This window comes from Eurosta solidaginis, chromosome 4 (genome assembly GCF_040869045.1).
Source record: "Eurosta solidaginis isolate ZX-2024a chromosome 4, ASM4086904v1, whole genome shotgun sequence".
Lineage (NCBI taxonomy): Eukaryota > Metazoa > Arthropoda > Insecta > Diptera > Tephritidae > Eurosta > Eurosta solidaginis.
Genome location: NC_090322.1, coordinates 201,268,767 through 201,294,525, shown reverse-complemented (window position 1 = coordinate 201,294,525; position 25,759 = coordinate 201,268,767). Strand labels below are relative to the sequence as shown.

Here is a 25,759-nt window from a genome sequence, read left to right as displayed (position 1 = left end):
TATACGCATAAGTTCAGCCTTCAAAACATTGTTATTATGAAAGCCACCTTTGACTTGAAATATTTGTACTGGTCGCTTATGCTTAACTTGACTATATTTACAACATCTTAGCACGTTCCCTTTTCGAAAAGGAGCCATTCTTTTCCAGATTTATTTACATAAGGCCGAGAGATAGACCTTTAGACTCTTGCGCTCCGAAGTGCTCAACTAACCCAACTCAATATTTAGAGGTTGTTATCATATGCAACCGGCTACCGTGGTGTGATGGTAGCGTGCTCCGCCTACCACACCAGCAACATCATAATTTTAGAAATAAGGTTTTTCAATTAGAGGAAAATTTTTCTAAGCGAGATCGCCCCTCGGCAGTGTTTGGCAAGCGCTTTGGGTGTATTTCTGCCATGAAAAGCTCTCAGTGAAAACTCATCTGCCTTGCAGATGCCGTTCGGAGTCGGCATAAAACATGTAGGTCCCCTCCGACCTGTTTGTAGGGAAAATCAAGAGGAGCACGACGCAAATTGGAAGAAAAGCCCGGCCTTAGATCTCTTCGGACGTTATTGTCCCTTACATTTATCTTTTTTATTTATCATATGCAACTATATATAGGTATTTTTATTATTATGATTTTTGTTTTTTTCAATCCAAATAAACTGTTTCGAAATAAAGTTTTTGCATATCAATGAAACCTTCTGAAATCGATAAAATTTTTTTTTTTAACCAAATTAAAGCTTTGATATTTTTATTTTTTTTAATAATTTGGGAAAAATTTAAACAACGTGAAATCAGGACAGACAATTTCGATTATACCTTGTAAATCTCTTCAAAGCCTTTTCTCCCGGAAGTGGGATTCGAACCCGCACTCCTACGATAGTTGAAATGGTTACAAACGCATTCAGCTACGTCATGCCTTAGTTGTTGTAAAGTTTTTCCCAATTGCCTTCTTTTGCATATATTGTAGAAGATACTTCGTATTGAAGTTATGCATTATGTAAGGCGATTTCAGAGAAACTGCTATTGTTGCTGTTTTTGTTCTATATATAAGTAGAACTACAACAAATTAACCAAATATTGTCTGTTGGTAAGAGTTAATCGGGGATTGTCCATATTGCTTTAAAAGTATGAAAACATTTATTTCAAGTAATTTTTATTTTTTTTTTTTTTCAAACCAAATTAAACTTTTTTGAAATCAAATTAAACTTTTTCATGTCAAGTGAGACTTTTTTCAAATCGAATGAAACTTTTTGAAAATAAGAATAAACTTTTTTAAAACCAAATTAAACATTTTGAAATCATACAAACAGACAAAATTGGTTAATTCGTTGTAGTTCTATAAATAGAACGAAAACAGCAACAAAACCAAAGTTTCTTTGAAAACCGCCGTACCAAGCATAGCTTTAACACATAATTGCATACGAAGTATGCAATGTGTAAAAGATTAAAATATGCAAAAAGAAGGCAATTGGGAAAAACTTTACAACAGGCATGACGTAGCTGAATGCGTTTATAACCATTTCAACTATCGTAGGAGTGCGAGTTCGACTCCCACTCCCGGGAGAAAAGGCTTTGAAGAGATTTACAAGGTATAATCGAAACAGCTGTCGCCTTGTCCGTCCTGATGTCACGTTGTTTAAAATTTTCCCAAATTATTAAATAAATTTTGAAATCAAATTTAAAATTTTTCATACTGAATGAAACGTTTTTGAAATCTGATCAAACTTTTTTGAAATCAAATTAAACTTCTGCAAATAAAATGAGACTTTTTTGAAGTCAAATTTAAAATTTTTTAAATCAAATAAAACTTTTTTCAAGTCAAATGAAGTTTTTTCAAATCAAATCAAATCTAACTTTTCTGAAATCAAACTAAACTTTTTCGTAATACAATTAACTTTTTTTCGAGACTACTTTTTAGGTTATTAGAAAAAATCGCGCTTTTTTTATTCCACACTTTTCATTGCATCGTTTCTTTACCACGATTTTTGGTTTTCAATTGGTAAAATGTTTATGTCATTGGCTTTAATTAGTTTCAAAATCGATTTTAATTCCATTGTTTTTATCCACGGTAGCCGGTCCGAAACGGAATTTTTTTACGGAACAAGGGCAGTCATTTCAGTGTAACCCCATCTAATTTGTTGCGTACCACCACAAACTCGTAACAGCTCCTTGTAGCAGGACTGGATCTATCTCAGACGGTCAGAATATTTTTAGTGTGTCATGCGCAAATTATGGTTGCATTGTTCGGGATGTCCTGGGCTAGAATCCAACTTTAACCGTCCCCGATATTACTTCCAAGCGGCAGCGCTGCCCAGGCCCAATCAACTGCCCACCGTTGCTTGCGCAAAACGGCACCTTCAGCTCACATGGCCGCACTACAATCTACGTAGCGTGGATAGAAGCAATTCCGAGCACCAGGCACCGTGAGAAGGGGTCATCGACCCCTTGTCGAATTTGGTTTGAAGACAAACTGGCTTCAGCGTTGTGCCAGTGTCAGTTCCCGTTAGAACACAATAGTTTTAGGTGTAAAAGCAATGCTCTAAATCTGTAGATCTCATAAGCCAAGCAGTTGTTTCATTTGATTCGGAGAAGAGTTGCGTAAGACTTGAGAAAAAAGTGCTTTTGACTTGTGCGCTTTTGGCGCTCAAATCTCGATACATTTTGTTGAAACCACAATTTGTTTGTAAAAAGGTGTGCACGCAGATTTTTCCTAGCGTGAAAACACAGCGTAACCACATAGCACACACACACGTGCATACTCAAATTAATATAATTAGCTCTGGTAACTGAAATTAATCCATAAATCAAGAGATTGTCCCTAGACGATGTGGCAACAACCGACACTAAAATGAAATACTGGAGGAGCAGGCAAGCTGTATGCACTTAACCCAGGTGACCGCTATATCATTGAGAATTTTTGGTTAGCGAGCATTTTGAATGTATCTGTGTATAAATAGCATCTAAACTTATACAAATAAACATCAGCTTGGATGAAAAAGAACGCTTGTGGTTAGAAAAAGTAAATGATTTTAAGCATACTTTTGGGATAGAATTACTTTTTCATATTAATCAAATTAAGTACACAGATCTTTAAGCTAATGTGCAGGGTATACGGAAAATGGAAAGTTATTGTTGGAAGAAAGTGCTAATTGAGGTAACCACAAAAAAATAATTATTTAATGGTAGAGTTAAAGTAAAATATTTACGATAAGAATAAACATTTCAAAAGTAAGCGAGCTACTTTTATCCTTATACTGGAGCATTTCAAATGTTAGAATAGAATTTTCGTTTTTTTTTAACTGTTCGCTTCACAGTTAGGTCAGAAGGAACAAAGGCGTCAAGGATTTATTATTATGCTTGTCAGTACACTTGTAGCTCTAGTTAGAGCTGGTTGTATGCCATAGGGACGAAATGGATTCCTTGCAATGCTTATACGACTGAACTTCTTGCAGTGGAGAAAATATTTTCAGTCTGGGATTCTCATATCAGTACGGTTTAGACCAGGGATGGGCCTATTTTCGGCTCCTAAATCAGTTTCAGTGCCAGCTAGTGCTCGGTGAGACGTTCGTGTGTTTTGGGGTGTTAGGGGAGTAAAAAAATACATTGGAAATATCGTACGCTTCCTCTCAAACGATATTCATCACAAGAAGGTTGCGGAAACACTAAGAACTGAAAAGATTCTCTCTCAACCTCGAAAACCAATTTCCAAACTATATTGCAATAGTACGAAAACAAAAACATACATTTTTTGGCAAGAAATACGAAAAACGGAATAACCATAGACTGTAGTCGACTTTGTGTTAAGCAGCGAATTATTGACATTCATTTCGCCTTCACATACATTTAAATATATGCAAGCCGATTCATTTTGCGCTATATGCATAAAAGTATTTAAAAAAGTATTTCTAAGTAGTAGCATTAGAGGAAGTAGTAGTAGAAAAACGTACTAATGCACCTTTCTTATACAATCGTGTGAAAACGAAACCCTTTTCAGACTTGTTGGCAGTGTTGCCGTGAGCATATAAAGAAACGTATCAGTTTACAAATAAACAAGGTGCCAATCGCATAAACAACGACTAGTTTTACCAGTTTTATTATAAACATAACTGCTTTCTTTTACAAATTTCAAATTATGGAGAAATTTTCAAATTTCTTCAGCTCACATACATATATCGATAAATCCACACTGCAAAAATTGTTGGGGCATGTGTTGCATGTGTGTTTAATTTACGGCGACCATTTTTCTAATTTTAAAACTTGCTTTGTTTATGATTTGAATCATAAAGGAACTTTTAAAATTACAACTGAAAATTCAATTCGAGTTGTGAATCACAAAAGCGGCATTACATATTTGCGGCCTTTAGTGCGAGCGAAGCCGCCAGTAAAATCTAGTTTATCCTAAAACGCTTAATAATTTGAACATAATAAGAGCGGTGGCAGCTCTATTTTCCACATAGCCAAATACTCTCTCTTTATCAATTTTATGCGTGTTTGTATATTATTCTCTTCCTGTGTTCTTCGCCCCACATACCTGCACTTGATCGTCCCTCACCAAGCACTTAAATCGCTGGTTTAGACCATACAAGATGTCATGCTATTTTCAATCAAAATTCGCCTTAAATTCTGCCACTTTGTCTGCCAGTGAACGATAACTTATTAAATTCTTTCAGCGTTTGTACTTTGCCAGCTTACTTTTGCAACAGAGAACGATATACTCAGAAAAATTAACCACACTGGGAAAAAAAATTTTGCACAGATTTATATATTTTTAATGCAGAGTGGAATATCACCCTATCTCAGCTGCAACTTCCAAAACGCGCTATTTCAGAGAAATTTTGTATAACACCCTATTTCAGACTTTGTTTCAAAAAAGCCTTATCTCAAAATTTGACTGAAGAACGCACTGTCTCAAAATTTTTTTGCTAGACGCCCAAATTCAAATTTTATTGAATTTGAGCCCAGATAGGGTGCTTTTGAAACAAATTCTGAAATAGGGCGTTCTACAACCGAATTCTAGGGTATGGCATTTTTGAAATAAATTTTTAAATACGGGGTTATTCAAAACTATCTGAGATAAGGCGTTTTCGTAACGCTAGCCGAGATGGAGTAATATTCCACTCGCCAGTCGATTTATTACTTTTCCGGGGCCGACTATTTTCCCAAAATCAAACAGTTTGGAAACCTATATAAATATTTTTTAAGTTTAAGTTTTTCTCTAGCAGTTTTTTTCGACTAACCACTGCTAATAATAAGAAATTTTTCGGTAACGGTTCCTATTTTGAAACCGGTTACGTTTTTAAACGTTTTTGAAACCGACTACTATTTTTTAAAAGGGAACTGATTTCTATTTTGAATCCGGTTACCTTTTTTAAACAGGATACATTTTTAAAACAGTTTGCTTTTATGAATCGGTTACTTTTTCAAACTTTTTGCTTTTATGAACCGGTTACTTTCTTTAAAGCGTTTCCATTTATGAACCGGGAACTTTTTAAAAACGGTTGTTTTTTGAAACTTATTACTTTCTTTAAACAGTTCACTGAAAGGGTTGTTTTTTTGAAATCGGTTACTTTCTTAACACCGTTTGCTTTTATGAACCGAGTTCTTTTTTGAAAAGGGTTGTTTTTTTAAACCGGCTACTTTTTTCACAAGTTTCTTTTTGAAACCGGTTACTTTTTTGAAACAAGTTTTTGGAATCCGATCAGTTCTTTGTAGCCGATTAGTTTTTGAATTTAGCTTGTGTTATTGAAACCATTTACTTTTTCGGATAATGTGATTTTTTAAACGGTTTGCATATTTGGAGCCGTTTGCTTTTCCGAATCGATAAAATTTTTGACAAAAGCTGTTCACTTTGCGAAATCGGTGCGGTTTTTCAAACCAGTTACTTTTCTGAATTGGTAGCATTTTAAAAACTGGAGTTACTTTTGCGATTTCGAAACGGGATAATTTTCTTTAAAAGGTTTACTTTAGTCTCGCGATGGGCATACTGCCTGAACACTGCCTTCTGGCGTCAAATGCTTATAAGTTAGGCACCGTCAGTAAGAGCAAGTGCAGGAAGTGTGATCTGCAGGAATAAACGGTTGAGCACATTCTGTGTTCGTGTCCTGCGCTTGCCAGGCCAACGTGCGGCAGAGTTGCCAGATCTCGAAGCATCAATTAAGCTGGGTCCTTGAAAACTGCTAGTATTTGCCAAGAGGTCGGAGTTATTATATAACGTATGTCCTGGAACCTGATTGGGGTTCTTCCGTTTGGTCGTCAAACAAATTCTGGTAACACTATGGACACATTCAGGCTATGTGAGGTCTTTATTGACCAGCCAGTTCAAGCTAACCTAACCTATGTATCCATAGGCACACACCGCATTAATTTTTATTATTATTTGTTATTTATTTGTAACACACACGGACGAATTTCAATTTCAGCTTTAATTATATCCTTTCATGTTGTGCTATTTGTGCTTTGTTTATTTTATGAGTATTCTTTAAATTTCATGATATCCTTTTTGTATAATTTTATATTGAAATTTTCTTATTCACACAACATTTAAATCGATATATCATTTCCATCCCTCATGACATGTCTATTTATTTAAATTTGTCATATTATTTGTTATTGTTGATAATCTTTCAATTACAATGAAATTAGTTGACTAAATAATCACAGTTCTCAGAAAGCTCAATTGTACGTTAATATGAGCATCACAACAACAGATAGGGCATTTCAACTAAATTGGCAGACTTCGAGTTTTAAGTGCAATGTCATTTCAATTAATGGGATTGGTTGAGATTTACAAATGAAGTAAAATTTATGCAACCGGACTTTAGTTATTTCTAACGGTGATATTTTCTTTGCACTTATTACACTAAAGAAATTAAAAGTTTTCTTAGCCGCAAACACATACATGGAAATACAAGGAAAATCGTATAACTTCGAAATTAAAAAAAAATAATAATAATTTAAAAATTGTTCAATTTAAACAGTTTTATTGAAAATAATACTTACATGAAGTAATAATAATACTAAAAGCTAGAATATAATTAAGTAGGTCCTAGGTACTAGTCATCACGCTCCTCACCAATCTAGAGCATTGATAAGAAAATTAAATAAAAGCGTTGGTGGCGTGAGATTTCTAAAAATGTGAGGCGTAGCATAACGTTATTAAGTTTCAGTTGGTCTTGTCTATGTCTATCAATAGAAATTTGACGTGTCCAACGCTTTTATTTAATTGTCTTATCAATGCTCTAGATTGGTGAGGAGCGTGATGACTAGTACCTAGGACCTACTTAATTATATTCTAGCTTTTAGTATTATTATTACATTATGTAAGTATTGTTTTCAATAAAACCGTTTAACTAAAATTTTTTTTTTGATTATTTTATTTTGAAGTTTATAGTCTTTATTTAATGGCCTATTATTTCTCATTATATTTAGTTCATTTATTGTCTGATTGTTATAAGGACTCTCTCCTGACAATTTATTACAATCTTGGTCACATAATCCTTCCAAATACTTTACTCGACTCAGCCCCACCTATGCTTGTCCCTCCTCGAACTCCAATATATTTTGATGTCACTTCTACCGGACTCTTTGGAATATGTGTTCCAAATATGAGACAAATAAAATTTTTTTAAATATTTCGATCCACACCTATCGGAGATTTTTTCTTATTATTGCATTGTCATCGAGTTCTGAACTATATTCCAAGTTTCAGGCTTGTAGCTTATCGGGAAGTTACTTAAATTTTATTTACATAATTCGTTCACAACGGCCGTGGCGCCTTGCAGCCTATCAAGCCAACCTAAGTAAAACCATTTAAAAAACGGTCACAATCTCACTTATGATTATTTATACACATGTTGTAATAATAAAGGTGATGTCGGCAACATAACCTCACTTTTGCGGTAGCTCTATTTTCCAGTATTACTTGTATTATAAAAGTATTAAATTTTCATTGCTTAATTTTTCGTACAGTTTCTAAAAAATTTTTCCATATTCTTTTGGTGAACACAAATTTATGTTAATCTTTTTGGCTAAAGAATTCTAGTAGCGGCTTATACATGGCAATATTACGAAGTCGGCTTGGATGAGGTGCTGTGAAGGAGGTGAGGGCACTATAGGCCAATGGTCGCAGTACAATCCTCAATAAATTATCTGTCATTGACTATATTTCTAAACGTATAGTAAAATCTACTCCGATCTTAGTAGAGCTTAAATGCAGTTCTATGTTATAGACAAACCTCTAAAATATGCATGCCGAACTTATCAGAATAAGGGAAAACGTCAACAGGATGAGAACACCTGAATATTCGTTGCATCATGATTTATACAAATTTGAAACGTTGAAAGCCCTCAAAGTTGTGATTTCAATTTCAAATTATTCTTTTTTTTCTTGATGTTATCGTGAAAGCAAAATCCGACAACACCATCCAAAAAAATTCGAAGGACAAAGCAAGAAAAAACAAGTAAGGAAGTCTAAGTTCGGGTGAAACCGAACATTACATACCAAGCTGTACACTTGAATAATACCCTTTTAAAAATATTTTATATAAAAGTGGCCGTGGTTCTTAATCGATTTCGTTAATTTTTCTTCAAAGCATTCCTTATAGTAAAGGCAACCTTTCTGTCGAATTTTGTTACGATAGGTTAACGATTTCTGATTTATTTTTAATAATATTTGCAAAACTGATTTTATCACAAGTGGGCGGTGCCACGCCCATTTTAAAAAATGTTCCCAAATTTTAACAAGATTCTCAATATCAGTTCACATACTGTGTCATTTATTTATTTTTTTTATTTGTTGCATGTCTACTTATGATTTCGTACTACAAGCATGAAATTTTATTCTCGCAAACCATTAAGAATCTGATTTGTGATAGCTGTAGGGCGGATACCTTCTGGTATGCGACTCCAAACAATTTTATTGCCCCAACTTACATCATTAATCAACGCCATTCAGCGACATAAACACACTTTAAATTTTATAAGGCTACATGTTTTGTTTTACATATTTTCTTTTTTGTTTTTTTAAGCTATTGCATAGATTTTATCGCGGGCTTGACGACTAAATCAAAAAAAACCGTAACGGATATTTGTCAAAAAAGTTCGTAAAGGTTCGGTGTTAGCAACAGGCCAAATACATAAAATTGGATCTCTATCATAAACAGCGGTGGGCACCACTACATTTACACGGTTACAAAATTGAGAATGTGTTAGTAAACACGAACGCGTAGCGAGCACGAAAGCAAAATCAATTATTTATTTAGTTTGATTTCAATGCTTGAACGGTGAACACGCGTCACACGCACTCTTTGGTACTCTCTTTTAAGCGCGCGTGTGACAATTCCTCACCGTACGACCATCGAAATCAAACTAAAAGACATTGTGAATGATGACAAAGTGTGATCTCTTCTGCATAAACGTCAAAATTCCAAAGTGATTGGATCACCTGATTCGTATTTGACTATTGCTGTCTCATTCTGTATCTCTTTCTATCACCCGCTGAAGATAGGCGCCGCCATATTGAACAGCCTGTCAAAACGCTGAAAAGTAGCCTGTCAGGCAGTTGACGGATAAGAGATCACACTTTGTCATCATTCACAATGCTAAAAGAGCTGTCGTTGATTTTCACGAAGTAGCCAATGTGCTATCGCTTATCGCATACATATATGGTCGCTTACAAGCCAACCTAATAAAACCGCACTGCGTTTTTTTAGCGCACGCAAACAACCGGCGTTTTTTGCCCTAACCCAAATAAGCATGCGTTGCGACAATGTAAAGCATGTGTGCAAACGTCAAATCTAAATGTCACGCAGAACAAAAATTGGAAATCGAGTTAGGTTTTCATGCAGCAAATTCAATTTGAATTGCTCTCATACAAGTTGTATGTGCATGAGACATTTTTGACAGAAAATGACTTGCGTGCGTTTATATTAGGTTGGCTTGTTAGCAGGTGCTAAGCTCACGCCCACCCCGGATCATAAAGTTAAAGTTAAAATTAAAGTTAAAGTTAAAGTTAAAGTTAAAGTTGAAGTTAAAGTTAAAGTTAAAGTTAAAGTTAAAGTAAAGTTAAAGTTAAAGTTAACGTTAAAGTTAAAGTTAAAGTTAAAGTCAAAGTTAAAGTTAAAGCGAAAGTTAAAGTTAAATTTAAAAATAAAGTTAAAGCTAAAGTTAAAGTTAAAATGAAAGTTAAAGTTAAATTCAAAGTTAAAGTTAAAGTTAAAGTCAAAGTTAAAGTCAGAGTTAAAGTTAAAGTTAAAGCGAAAGTTAAAGTTAAATTTAAAAATAAAGTGAAAATTAAAGTTAAAGTTAAAGTTGAAGTTAAAGTTAAAGTAAAAGTTAAATTTAAAGTTAAAGTTAAAGTTAAAGTTAAAGTTAAATTTAAAGTTAAAGTTAAAGTTAAAGTTAATGTCAAAGTTAAAGTTAAAGTTAAAGCGAAAGTTAAAGTTAAATTTAAAAATAAAGTGAAAATTAAAGTTAAGTTAAAAATAAAGTTAAAGTTAAAGTGAAAGTTAAATACTAACTTCTCATTTATTCAATAAAAGTAAAAAATTTGTTTTCTTATCGGTCACCACGCTTAAAAAGGTTAACTTGAATTAATATCAAAGACAAAACTTGAATTAATATCAAAGAAAACAAAATGTTGCATAAATATTATAATTGCATAAGTTGATAATATGCAATAGCTTTACCGCGGCAGTCCCAGAGCGCCCCACGTCCTTTTTTCTTTTCTCCCGGAAATGCTTGATTTTTTTAACTGTTGCTTTATAACGTACAAATAGTACAATCTCGGACACACACAGAAGGAAATTTGCTTTAAAATGACATTAAACTCAAAACATAAGGCAACACTATGCTTGGACGGGATGAAAAATAATGTCAACTCAATATGTTATTGAGGCGTTGGTTAGGTAAGGTTGCAGTGGCTGTCGCGGAGGCACCCTTAGGACACCATCAGTCGGCCCGTTGTGATTTTACCCTTAAATATTTAAACTCTGTGTGAAAACTTTCATTCATCTTCCAAAATGTGAGTTTAAAAGGGTTTAAGCCATAGTTTGTTGGTGTAAAATAAGATTGTTGCTGTTGCTTTTGTGAATAAGACAGGCTATGAAGGTTTCGGGTAGTGTCGTCGATGTTCATGGTCCTTTGCTGGATAAAGATTCGGTAAGTTCCGATAACGAAAGTTACTAATTCCTTAAGGAACTTGGGGTCGCTAGAGCTTCGCGTATTTGAGGTTGGCAATTGGGTTGCAAAAGCTTCGGATTATGCTTATCAAACCCTTGAGATAAGGTCAATGGTCCTATAAATAATTTACCTAATGACCTCTACAAAAGATTCAATATGCTTCCTCCAATTCGATTTTTTTAAATTTGACTTAATAGCGATTCAGAAAATCTCTATTTGATTAAGGATGGTTTAGCCTATTTCATTCCGCCCACGTTTCACCTGGAACCAGTCAGTAGCACAGAAAAAAGCTATAATAGGGGCAACATTGAAGCTCGTTGCTCCCATTTTTCTGTTAGCTGGCCATGTGGATTTTGGTATTGCTCAAACATTAGTATTCTTCCGCTTGTTGATTTTTGTTCAACAAAAAATTTCAAACATTCTTTTTGAACTGGCCTGCATATAGGCATCCCATCCCGACTCTTAGGCCACAAATGGTTCCACTGTGTTGCCCTAAACAGTAAGTAACCTCAACTGTACCAGGAACGATGGATCGAACTACTTCATGGAATCAATAAATTAAACTATCGCCCTTAGTTTGCAAGCAACCTCCTTCTACTTCCTTAGTGCCATTTTTATACATCCCCAGCTGTGGCAGGAATCAGAAAGTTCGATGCCCATCCTAGCGGCATGAGTTCCTATCAAAAAGTGACCAGTAAGACCAATTTCCAGGGAGGATAGCTCGACTTATTCAGTGTTGAACTAGTGTTGGTATATCCTTTATCATAGAAGGGCGAAACCAACATTGATAGCTCGTGTATAGGAAACGCTGGCCAGATTATAGATTTCCTGCTCGTTGTGTTCATTTTTGGGTTTTGCTTATTTTGGAGATTAGTTTTCCATCATTTCAATCTGCTGAGCATCCACGGGCCAGTTCATCAGTTTTCGGATTGCACTCGATAACTTAACTTACTTTTATAGAACGGACTGGTACATTCATTTTTACGTTTACCTAATCAAGGTTGTGGCGGCCACCGTGGTGTGATGATAGCGTGCTCCGCCTACCACACCGTATGCCCTGGGTTCGCACCCCGAGCAAAGCAACATAAAAATTTTAGAAATAAAGTTTTTAAATTAGAAGAAAATTTTTCTAAGCGGGGTCGCCCCTCGGCAGTGTTTGGCAAGCGCTCCGGGTGTATTTCTGCCATGAAAAGCTCTCAGTGAAAACTCATCTGCCTTGCAGATGCCGTTCGGAGTCGGCATAAAACATGTAGGTCCCGTCCGGCCAATTTGAAGGGAAAATCAAGAGGAGCACGACGCAAGTTGGATGAGAAGCTCGGCCTTAGATCTCTTCGGAGGTTATCGCGCCTTACATTTATTTTTTTTTTTTTAAATCAAGGTTGTACCGGTTAACTGCCACTTGCGTCACATATTCTGAATGCATGCCGGTACCAGACTTGGGGAGAGAAATCTTGAAACCTTTGTCAGATGCTTACGCCCCAAACTCAACGGAGTTCTCAAAGTTTCTTAATAATTGATGTTTAAATTGTGTATTGTAGAACATGACACTGTGCGATGGAACTAAGAATACCTTGGTATTATTTGGATATTGTTTCATTCAGTTTATTCAACTTTTTAATGAATAAGGTCCTAAGAGCTAAGCACTTCTGACTTTGATCATTACGATAACAAATCGAACATTATGCGATAGAAAATCGATAACTTTACTGTACAAAATTTAAATATTTTCGATAAAGGTCGATAGCATTTCGATACAAGATCGATAACTTTTTGACAGAAAATCCATAAATTTTCTATTTTAAACTAACAAATCATTAGTAAAAAATCGATAAGCGGCGACATAGATAGATAACTCAACGATAACATTTTATAACATAGCAAACGACAGCATATTTATAACATATCGAAAACTAATCGATAACTCGTCTGTACTTCATCGACAGCACGGCTGTAAAAAACCGATTATTCGTCGAAAACAAGTTGATTACACGCCCATAATCCGTCGATATCAATGGGACAAATTTATTGATATACTGCCCTTTATATATGACCACGACTGTAAAAACATAATAATTTTATAAAAGTTTATACTTACATTATTCTCATCAAAAACGCGAAACACGAGCGAAGCAAATTTACTGGGATCTCCTTGTGGGAAGAACTGTTTGTAGATTTTAATAAAACCCTGCAACAATTATGCACACGCGCATATATTTATAGAAGTTTTCCATAGTGGTGATAGCAGTAGTCCATCGTACACACATTTGTAGACAGCAATGAATTTCCAAAGTATCCATGGCAGGGGTAGAGGTGGGCAAACATTTTTGCACAAGCCACGGAACCGACGAAATTGTATAATTTGTTTGAATTTAATGTGCAGTGTGGAAGTGTATGCGTATATTTGTGTGTGTTGGAGTTAGTGTATTTGTATGTGTATATGAAAGCGTTTAAGTTCAGCAAATTGTTTTATAAGCGTCCGAAAAAATAAACCAAAAGCATCGTCATACAAAACCAAAACGGAAGCAATACGGAAGTTGACAAGAACATCGGAAGAGTGACAGCGACAAAAGTCAGTGACAGTGACAGCACAGAGCGATAGCGATAGTGATAATAATGGTAATAACCATGAAGTTGCAATTCACAGTAGGGCATTTTCATTTACAAAACGCGACGAGATAGCAATGACGGCAATTCGTTTGGGATCAAGTGACATATGTTTAATTTTGAAGCCGGGCAGCATAGTTGTATTTGCAGATATTGCGATACAGTTTTCAGCAGTTTAGTTGTTGTTTTTTTGTTTTTTTTTTTTTTTTGGCACATAGAGCGCGTTAAGAAAGCAGATTGTATGTAATTGCATTTGCGTGCGTGCGTATGTGTGTGTAAATATTTAGAGGCAACAAAAAGTTTTCATTTGTTGCATCCCAACGGCGACAGTGAACAGCAACCGCAGCATCAGTTAAAAACAGTTAGCGATGAAGTGGCAACAAGAAAGAGCAGCCAAAGCGACAATCAGTAATTGCAGGAGTCAATCAACCATGTCAGTTTCGGTAAAATGTTTATTTCATTCATGGTAGATTTTTTTTTGTATTTTTTATGAAGTTTATATATTTAGTTTTACATGTTTTTTTTTTTTTTTTCGTTTTTATTTTTATCAAGATATTTTTGGTTTGTTTTCAATCAGCAAAATCGTATGGTGTTCCAAATCGAGTTGATTTATCCATTCATACATTCAACAGCACATATTCGAAGTCATCATATAATATTTATTGTTTTTGTTGCAGTTTTTGTTGTCACACACAAGCAAACAATTGTCAATCAAGCACAATTAAATGTAGCGCATTTCAATTACCATTTAATGTTTTGTAGTGTTTACAGTTGTCAAATTTCCATTTCGACATGCAATTTTTAAGTTTTTGTGGTAAGCGTGTGTGAAAGTTTTCGAGGGTGTGTCATAGTGTGTATAAGGTTGCCGCAGGCAATTAACAAGTTTTGAAGTCGCAATTAAGTTGTTTGTTTCCGGCAAGTTTTCGCAGTTCGTTGGTTGATATTTCCAAATAAATAGGGAAGAAAAGAAATGGAATTTTATTATATTTGAAAATTTTTAAATATAGGTAATTAATTTCACCCTATTATTATTAAGTAGATCTATTTAAACAGCTTATTTGCATTGACAATTAGTATAGAATTGTAATTTAAAAAGTTTGTAAAACCTTTTGAATTTTTTCTGAATAAATATGTAAGTCAGAATATCTTAATATATGTATATATTCCTTTTGAGCGTGTGTTTGTGACTGAACTCATTCTAACCGACTGGACATATTTTATTGAAAGTTTTTGTGTGTTTTAAGGTATTTGAGGCTGCATTGCATTCACAATTTATATTTCCGTCAAATGAATCACAGACCGCCACATTCCAAGAAATATAATCTATGGTTCGATTTCCTTGAAATTTGGTACGGTAGAAGGTACCTAATTCCTTGACTAAGTTATGGTTTGAGAAACTTTTATTTACAGTAAGTGAACCAGTGACCGACTTTTTCTTAAAAAACGTATTTATGGTGCACTTGCTTGAAATCGGGTACGGCGGTACCTTTTTGACTAAGATTCTAACTGAGAAACTCTTCATACCGAGAAGTAGACCAGAGGCGCATTATTCCAAAAAATCTTTTTATGATGTGATTTGCTTAAAATTTTACCGAGGAGTACAACTTTGAGTGGATTATTATTTGAGACTAAAGTGGGCCAGGGACCGAATTGTTCAAAAAATTCAAGTTATGATGCAATTTGCTTGAAATTCGGAACAGTGTTATCTCCTTCACGTGAAACTTTTTTTTCCGGGAAGAGGACCAGGGGCCGACCTATTCAAGAAAAGTGGTAAGATTGTCTGAGATTTGGTACAGGGTTACCGTTACCCGTTATCAAGCGTATTATTTGAAACATTTCTTTCCTGAACATCAACCTTTGGCCAACCTTTTCCAAAAAAGTTTAATCTATGATATGGATATGTGGATACGAAGAAGAATGAATCGAGAGTAGGAGAGAAAGACAAAAAATCAAATTTATTTTTGCAGAAGCTACAATAAGACAAATGCCTCTGTTTACTGAGAATGTAGTACATTGTCGAGACGAATATTATCGATAGGAGAACATCTCAATTATTTACCTATATCTTATGTGCAATTTTAAAAATTTTATCTGCCATCGTTCCAGATGAAGCAGGTATTCCTAATTTGGTATAGCGATCCCATATATGAGAAAATTGAGGTGAAAGAGCAAGAGGGAAGGGATATGGGAGTGTGAATACCAGTGGAAGTGAGAGTATAAGTGAGAGTGGAAGTGTGAGTGAGAATGGGAGTGTAAATAAGAGTGGTTGTCGGAGTATGAATGGGAATGGAAGTAGGAGTAGGAGTGGGATCCAAAGTTGAAGTGAGAATGGATTCTGGATTGCGTTGAACGCATTTATATGAAAGATTTAATTCTGACGATGCCACAAAACATACGTTAAAAAATAAGCGACATGCATCATCTCTTTGTCGAATGGTTTCCCTGCAAACTTATATGGTTTTGTAAAGTGACGTTTAGTAGCATAAGAAGCTCTCCCAGAGTAAGAAAACACCAATACGTTGAAAACTGAACGAGGCGTCAGACGATGCACCTTCTTCTCTTATTTTATGCTAGAAAAAATACTGGAAGCTACAGAATGTTTCCACACTGATCAAATAGTTTCACAAACTCGGTATATTCCAAGTTGGAAAAGGTAGTCTTGAATTGGTTTTAAGGTAAATTTTTAAAATAATAGAGGACTTCGGCTATGAACTTTGGTTTGACGTCAACAACAACAACTAAAACCCACACAGCGTGCAATTAAATATTTTTGTTGTTTATTAGTGTTTTTAAACATTCTGTTATTTTTTTTAACGCCACACTTACTTGCTCTGTGAGTAAACCATTTGGACAGTCTTTAAGGAATCCTTTGTGCCTGTGTTTTAATAAAATTAAAAATAAAGTTATGACAAGTATTTAGTTTGAACAAAATAGAAACTTTGATTTTATAACTCACCATTGTCTTATTTCTTTTTCTGTAACTAGAAGAAAAGAATAATAATAAAGTTAGTTAATTGAATATAAGAGACCTTAAAAAAATAATAATTTTATATCTAATATAATTAGTAACATAATTGAGAAATGGTATTATGAAAGTCTTCGAAATGGGGTCTTCGTTTCAATAATTATCGTTGTCAATCCATTCAAATGATATTAATGCGTGCATTTGCAATTTCAAGGATACTGCTTTAGTTTTCTTGTATAAGTGTATAAAAATCCAAAGGCTTATGTGACTATTTCATGTTATGAGAATGGACGCGGACGTTTCGGAAAAGAAAGTAACTCAGCCGACACCGCGGTTTGGAAGCAGGGAAAAGGGAGACCTCCACTGAGTTAGGAGGGGCAGATTAAGGTAGGCTTGACCTACTTTGGCGCTCTCAATTGCCGTCAGTTACCGCGAAAGTTGAGTTGGGAGAGGTGGGTGAAGGAAGATCTGATCTCCCTGGGTGCTCTCAGTTTGTGTCAGCTATCGCGAAAGAGGAATAGCTGGTGTGACTTGTTACGAAACTGCCAAAATCTTTTCTTCGGTTAAGCTCCAACTAATGATGATGATGAAATCTCTTTGATGACGAGAATCATAACTTTTAAATGAGACGGTATTTGGGGGAACAGAGAATTTAAGAGTAGGACAGGTGGAACCATAGAGTATGGTGTTGGTATGTTTATGTGGGGAATTATAAAATATAAGCGTAAGTTAATGAGTAAGGTTTGACGAGTAATCCCTTTATAATTTACCTTTCATCGTCGAGTTATCGGCTTGCGATAGGTATGTTATCGACAAAGTAGAGCGGAGTTATCCATTTGCGAAATGTTATAAATTTTTTATCGATAATAAAGTTTATCAAGAGTTTTAATTTTTTTATTATCGGTTTGTTATCGATTTGGTATCGAGTATTTTTCGAAAAAATATCGACACACTTTCGACTTGTAATCGAATATTTATCGATTTATTTTCAGTCTTACTAATTTGTTGTCGGAGTGTTATCGATTTTTAGCGGCGTGTAATCGAAGTGTTCCCAACTTATTATTATTACTTAAAGGTATGCTATAAAACAGATGCCAATAAAAATACTATACAAAATCGATGACATACCTGTCATGAGCCCGATAAGATACTAATAAGAAGCCAAAGGACTCGGTAATATCAAGCCAATAAAAACCGATAACTCGAATTCGTTTTTGAAAATGAGCCGAAAAAAAAGCATTGGGTATGGATTGGTACAGATAAATTCCTTCCGATGCAGTGAGGGCTCAATCAAATTATGCTAGCGTCGTAGCGTGCCATACTCATGTTTTTATATGTATATACCAGAGTTCCCACTAAGGACTCATTCAGTATATGTGAGGCCCTCACGGAACGGCCGGTTCAACCCAACCCCGCTAAACCTCGCTACCCTTTCAATAAATATCCTATTCTCTTTAAATTTATCTTCCATTTATCCTTTTATTCTCTATGTATTACATTTATTTCCCTCCCACTCCAGAACCCATTCCCACTCGCACTTCCACCCCACTCCCACTCCCACTCCCACTCCCAATCGTATTCACCGTTCCACTCCCACTTCCACTCCTAGTTCCATTCCACTAACGCGACGACTCCAAATCCTACTCCAAATCGAACTACCAATCTCACTTTTTCTCACACTCTCAGTACCATTCCTGGTCCTACTCCACTACTACTCCCAATCCCTCTTCCTCTCCCACCTCAATTTACTCATAGATGATATCTCTATACCAAATACGGAATGCCTGATTTACTTATCCGGCCGATTTCAATATCATTGCTCCTATAAACCAATAAGAAACTGTATGACTTTCACAGTCACAACTCTCAAAATCACATTCATCTTCACATATCAGATATAGACAAAAGTCGAGAAATTTCCCTGCCCGATAAAATTCCTATGTGTGTTGTACCTTTTTTCTCAGTAAACAGAGGTATTTTATATGCAAAAAAATGTGTTAATTCTTGCCTCGCCTTGTATCCATATTTGATCAGTGGCTCTCCCCTGAATCTTTCACCTTTCACTTTCTGAAATGTTCATTAATTTTCATATCTTTAGTGGCCTTTGGTAACGAATTATAAAAATTTTTCCATTTCTCGAAATTTGCGCTATTGAACGAGTGGTCGTATTTATTGTCCAATTTCTTACATCATGGATATCAATTTATTCTGGAGACAGATAAGCCAGTCAAATTTTCGTAAAGATGCATCATGGCTTGCTCAAGTTATCATATTAGCGATGCTGATAATTTTGATATAAGGAAGTCCATATCAATCTCGATTATTTTTTATGTCTTTACAAACAACCTTTATCTCATCTAAGTTATAATACCCCGTTGTAAAAGTACACGCTGGTTATAAAAATCTGCATACTCAATTTTAATTTTACTATTTTTCGTAATCTCAAGTTTGTATATCTTAAGTTAATTTAATAAACTTTAACATTTGGTTTAAAATTTTTGTGGCGTTTCGGTCACCACTGCGTATGAGCAACTTTTAATCAATATGCTACTGTGAAGATAAAGGTTAGGTTCGTTTGAACTGATCGGTCAATAAAGATTTCACTTAGACTCATAATTTCCATAGTGTTACCAGAATTTGTTTGACGACCAAGCGGAAGAACCCCAACCAGGTGCTACGACTTATGTTATAGAGTAATCTTCTTGCAAATACTAGAAATTTTCTAAGACCTAGCTTAATATCTGCCTCGAAATCTGGCAACTCTGCGGCCACTCATAGCAACTCGTACTTCCTACACATTATGTTACTGACGAGACCTAACTTATAAGCATGTGACGCCAGAAGGCAGTGGCCAGTTAGTATGCCCATTGTGAGACTTTAGTCGTGATGATAAAATGATCAACAAAATAATCATGCAAATTTCTTATCTTACAACGTAAGGCTAGCAATAAATTTATAGTTATAAAGTAATGAATAAATCGTAAAAAGATTTCGGGAAATGCGCAAAATATATTAAAATTCTAGGCAGTATTTTAAGAAGCTTCACATATCCGAAGTATTTAGTAGTATACATACACCTTTAAAACAATCCATAGACAGCTAACTTTTTCCACAAAAAAAGTTTGACCAAAAGTCAATTCAAAAGTAGCCCAAAATTTTAGAAATAATAACAGTTAGCTGTATTTCGGCAACAGTTCTAGGAAAATAAGGATCTTGCAGTAAGTTAGTTTCCTGCAGGGAAGGCAATTACATGTATGCATGAGATTACGAGTACATAAAGACAACAAATTTTAAACATATTTAGAATATTTATTTGCATATGTAATGTAATCACAATAAATTTTGACGGAACACAAAGCACACATATGCACATATGTGAAAATATTTTATTCAAAGAATTGTAGATATTGTGTGTGTTGGTTATGTGTGCACATAAATAAACCACCAAAATCTAAAATTCGCTTACTTTTAAAAAATTTCTATCTTCAAAAGATTCTATGCATTTTTCATTGAACAACCAAACAAAGTTTATTCTATGATTGTCTGTTTTTATAACACAAAAACAAATATGTAGATAAGAATAGTTGCAGGCATTCAGTATTCAATGAGTTTAGTTTTTGTTGCCACTTCCTGTTTTTGGGATTATCATCTTGCTATATTGAATTATATTTTGTATCAAGCAAACAAGCGATATTGACTAAACTAAATTGAATCAACATTTGAGTCAGCAGGAGTTAAGACAATATTCAGAGTGTGTCAGGTGCATTTGCTTTACCACAGACAAAGATTATTTAGATACGTGATACAGTGCAACCAAAACATACAATGAACATAAAGGGGATACATGTACATAGCAGCCGAAAAAGATATGTATTTAGAAGAACAGAGATAAACCAAACACTAAATATGCTTTGCATTTGTAAAGGACCAAAGTTTGTCTTTCTTACTAAAATTTATTTCTTGTGTCGCCCGGGGTCGAAAATTTCATAGATAGGAATATGAAAACTATATTCTGTACGGAGTCTTCTAGACGTGTGACTATATTTATCTTATATTTTATATATATTTAAAATATTAAAAAATTGAAGTTCAATCTTTTATTGAAAAATTCTCTTTGCTACTGAATATATCAAAAAGACAAATCCAAAAAAAATTTTTTTAAACCCGTTAGCATAATTAAAGTAAATTTAAAAAAGCAAAGTATATAACAAATATAGTAAATAACATTTGTATAAAATGAACCTTGCAGTGACCTAAACATTTTAATACTCAGCTGAACAGAGCTCACAGAGTATATTAATTTTAGCCATGTCCGTCCGTCCGTCCGTCCGTAAACACGATAACTTTAGTAAATTTTGAGGTATCTTAATGAAATTTGGTATGTAAGTTCCTGGGCATTCATATCAGATAAAGTGATTTGGTGATTCCACCTCATCATCCTCCAAACAGCTGCAGCAGCATGGAGTTTCCAGTATATTGAGACGTACCGTATGGATACCCATGGGACAGTGCTCTGTCAACATCCCAATGACCATTGATAGGTGAGCCTTAGTGAACCCAATTATTTCAGCAGACCTCCTGCCATCCACTTTTGGCCAGAAAGATCTTGCTACCCTGCAAGACGTGGTATCCGCCCAACGTTTGCTGAGCTGATCGAGGCCCAGCTATGGAGGAGCATTCCACCCACCGCATCCATAATCGCAGCAATTTCCGCTTGGAATACACTGCAGTGATCAGCCAACTTAAACTTGCGGCTTAAATTTAGCTCTTGACAAAAGACTCCCCCACCAACCTTTCCATCCAGCCTTGACCCATCCGTGAACAAGTTAACCGGTCCCATGCCCCAGATAATTCCTCTTCCCCAATTCTCTCTCTCTGGAATAACTGGGGTGAAGTTTGTATAGGGAGCAGTTATCGGCATAAAGTAGTGTGTTCTGTCCGGGATGAAGTCGAAACTGGTAAGAAGGCTAAAGTGTCCGCGGTCAGACTATAACCTCGCCCACTTTTTCGATATCGAAAATTTTTGAAAATGGAAAAAGTGCGATAATTCATTACCAAAGACGGATAAACGATAAAACTTGGTAGGTCGGTTGCCTTATGACGCTGAATAGCAATGGGTGTGGCACCGCCCACTTTTAAAAGAGGGTAATTTAAAAGTTTTGCAAGCTGTAATTTGGCAGTCGTTGCAGGTATCATGATGAAATTTGCCAGGAATGTTACTACTATTACCATATATGAGCTAAATAAAAATTTGCACAATCGGATGACGAACACGCCCACTTTAAAAAGAAAAATTTAAAGTCAAATTCTAACAAATTCTTTACATTTAAAATTATGTCAACATTCAACCCCAGTAACGATATGGTGCAACAAAATACAAAAATAAAAGAAAATTTCAAAATGGGCGTGGCTCCGCCCTTTTTCATTTAATATGTCTAGAATACTTTTAATTCCAAAACTAAAATTTACCAATCCTTGTGAAATTTGGTAAAGCTATCGCTTCTATGACGATAACCGATTTATGTGAAAATGGGCGAAATCAGTTGAAGTCGCGCCCAGTTTTTATACACAGTCGACCGCCTGTCCTCCCACTCAGCCGTTAACACGATAACTTGAACAAACATCGATATATCTTTACTAAACTTAGTCCACGTACTTCTCCGCACTCGCTTTACCTTGGTATTAAAAATGAGCGATATCCGATTATGACCCCGCCCACTTTTCGATATCGAAAATTTCGTAAAATAAAGAAGTGCCATTATTCCATACCAAATACGATGAAACATGGTGATTGGGTTGATTTTTGACACATAACTTTAAAACAAACTTTGTAAAACGGGTGTGACACCTACCGTATTAAGTAGAAGAAAATGAAAAAATTCTGCAGGGCGAAATAAAAAGCCGTTGGAATTATGGCAGGAATACTGTTCGTGCTATTACATATAAATAAATTAGCGGTACCCGACAGCTGATGTTGTGGGTCACCCTGGTTCACATTTTGGCCGATATCTCGAAAACGCCTTCACATATACATCTAAGGGAAACTCTCTTTTAAAACTATCATTAATACCTTTAATTTGATATCCATATCATACAAACACATTCTAAAGTCACCCCTGGTCCACTTTTATGGCGATATCTCGAAAAGGCGTCCTTCTATAGAACTAAGGCATACTCCCTTTTAAAATAATCTTTAATAACTTACATTTCATACCCATGTCATACAAACACATTCCAGGGTTACCCTTGGTTCATTTCCCTATATAGTGATTTTCGCTTATTTGACAAAGGATGAAGGAAGATCGTTCCAGAAACGTCACCCTTGGTCTACAATTTGATCGATATTTCCCAAACGTATATGATATGGAATTAAAAAACCACTTATAAACCATCTACGTAACCCTACGAAACCAAGAAAAGTAAGCTCTCAGCTGAGTATGTAATGTTCGGTTATAACCGAACCCCTTACAACCCTTTCACAAAAATTCCAGTCGTTTGTAAAACATGTTCATGTTTTGGAGCTCAAAGTCCAAGGCTTTTAATCGGGCGTAGTTCTTTAAGGATATATCGTTTTTGTTAATTAAATTAATATTACGATTTTCTTGAAATCGGAAAATGACTTATTAATTTGCGCATTAGGCATGCCAATGCGTTTTCGTTTTAGTAATTTTCCGACACATCCACTCTCTAATCTCATTCGTCCTTGTTTTTCCTGTTGTAGCAGTGCTTCGCTCCATACAATGGGTGCCACCTCTGAGATATTGTCATATATATCCTCTTACGGGAAGCCAATAAAACTTGCAAATTTTAACAGGAGTGGACCAGAGAGAAAAGGAATGGTAGAGGCGTTGGTTTCACATTGCAATTGAACATTTGGTTGCTGTCATGCGTCCCCACATGTTGCAAGTAGGCCATACATTATGTACGTATAGGTTGATTCTGAACAGATAAGTGTTTAAGCTGTTACAGTATCTAGACCAAAGTTGAGCTAAAGTGACATACATCCCCTTGCTTTACTGCAAGTTCACGGTATTTGACTATAACAATGGAGTTGGACGTGCTATTCCTGGCATAGATGTCCGATGCCTTTTTGTGAATATTACTGAGGACTTGTTTGTGTTGTTCTTCTGCATACGGCCGAGATCTCCCTTCGCGTATATCCTAATATTGCGGGGCCCCTTCAATCAGATGTATGTTGAGATGCCCACATTTCTGGGTATTCAACAGAAACTGTTTGTTCAGCACCTAATTTCTCTTGCTACTGTAAAGTTCGCTCACATCACTGTGTAGGTGGTGTTTTTTGGACATAAAAAGGCAGCCCTTAGCAGTTCTGAGAGCGGTGCTTTGTGTACAATTGCGTATATATGCTTACCAAAATTTAGATCCTGATCAAACGTCACTACCCAGTCGGTAGCGTAATGCCATCGTCGTGGACATTCAGTATGGTCGACATTTATTTCTTTTTTCATTATTCTCTTAAAATATATGAGAGAACGTTGCTAGACCATCTAAGGCCGCGGGGCACGCAGAAAGGCTTGGAAATATTCTACCTTTTTCAAGCACGCTTATGGAATAGGGGAGAATGAGCAGCTGCACCCTGGAAATCATTATAAATGCTTCCCGGAACGGTGGCAAACGTTAGAAGGTGTGCATAAGGATGTATCTTTTGGCTGAATTCGATGAAAACGATCTAATGATATTCGCGAGGAAGTACAAACCATAACAAACCTATAAATTGGTATCAAGTGATTCGGATTAACAATTGGTGCAATTGATTGATGGAAAGGGTGCATCGAAGAGCAAAAGATGGTGCTGTGGCTGTATGATGTATATATGGTGGGTCCAGTGCTGACCGATGGCTCTATGTTGTGGTGAAAAGCTTTCATAAAGAACTAAAATCCCAAGACTTAGTGCATGTAGGTGTTGGAAACATACTCAAAAATAATATAGCAATATCCTTAATTTACTTCCGATATGAAGTTTTAATTCGAAATAGATTATTATCCATGCAAACAGCAGCCTAGGGGCAGCATTAGCACTATCCTTCCAAGTAGAAATGATTTAAAGAGGGGTTTCAGCTAATAACGGAATACAAACTACGAGCACGAATCCAATATGGACTCAGGTATGGAAACTGGAATCCACTTGCAATATCTGCAGATGTATGCGTCCGTTAAAATTGCCGTCATACTATAGTATGTTTCAAGCACAAGTCCTCACGATTTGGCAAGCCTGCAAATCACTCGAAGTCCGGAAGGTAACTGGAATGGTAGTGACAAATAAGTGCATCTTTTGTGACAGCCATGCAACAAAAAGGGACTTATAATGTTGAAACCTATTCATATAGGCATTCATATCGCGTTACTTGGTTAATAAGTGACAATTTTACACAACACATACAAATACTCAAGAACAAAATAATCCTTATAATCAGAAAGAAGAAAAATAATATTCGGAGTACTTAGAATAAATGAGAAACATACGCAATGAAGAAATAGAGAGAGAGAGGAATACAAATCATTTTGTAAAGTGTTGCATAACTTCATGTTTCAACCGGCTTGTGTTTTTCAAACCTCTAATCGCTATTGGTAGATTATTCCAAAGACGAAATGCGAAAACAAAAAACTATCGCTCGGTAACCGAGCAAGTATATTTCATGCTACAGATAGCGGGTGATAGAGAGGATCTCATGAAACTGAAACGCTCCTTCAAATAATCTGGCTCATGTGTAGCTATGACTTTATGTACGTTGTTCTGCCCTAAATTTGGTATATCTGCATACATTTTAATAAGCTTTTTGCGTCTAACTCTGCCCAGCGCCCTCCTCAATTTTTCCTATTACTTTTGTTCACTCCTACCTCCGTCTTTTCGCTTCATCTATCTCTATCTTCGTCTCACTCTATCTCTTTCTCAGTCTCCTTCCCTCTTTTCTCTTCTCTCAAGTTTTTCCCATTCTTCTTCATCCCTTATTCCCAGGCAAATCGAATAGGACGTATGTAAATAGTAATGTGGGTATTATTAATT

The 25,759-nt window shown here is 35.5% G+C and overlaps 1 protein-coding gene across 8 annotated transcripts in view; it reads right to left on the bottom strand.

The window, feature by feature from the left end:
* LOC137250894 (frequenin-1) overlaps positions 1 to 25,759 on the bottom strand; it is a 175,059-nt gene that overhangs the window by 34,359 nt on the left and 114,941 nt on the right. For all 8 annotated transcript variants that reach the window (XM_067784566.1, XM_067784565.1, XM_067784568.1 and 5 more), the window contains 3 exons: positions 16,727 to 16,751; positions 16,597 to 16,645; positions 13,262 to 13,351 (listed from right to left, as the gene is read on the bottom strand). In XM_067784566.1, coding sequence (XP_067640667.1) covers positions 13,262 to 13,351; positions 16,597 to 16,645; positions 16,727 to 16,751 — 164 coding nt within the window. The remainder of the gene's footprint in view (positions 1 to 13,261; positions 13,352 to 16,596; positions 16,646 to 16,726; positions 16,752 to 25,759) is intronic.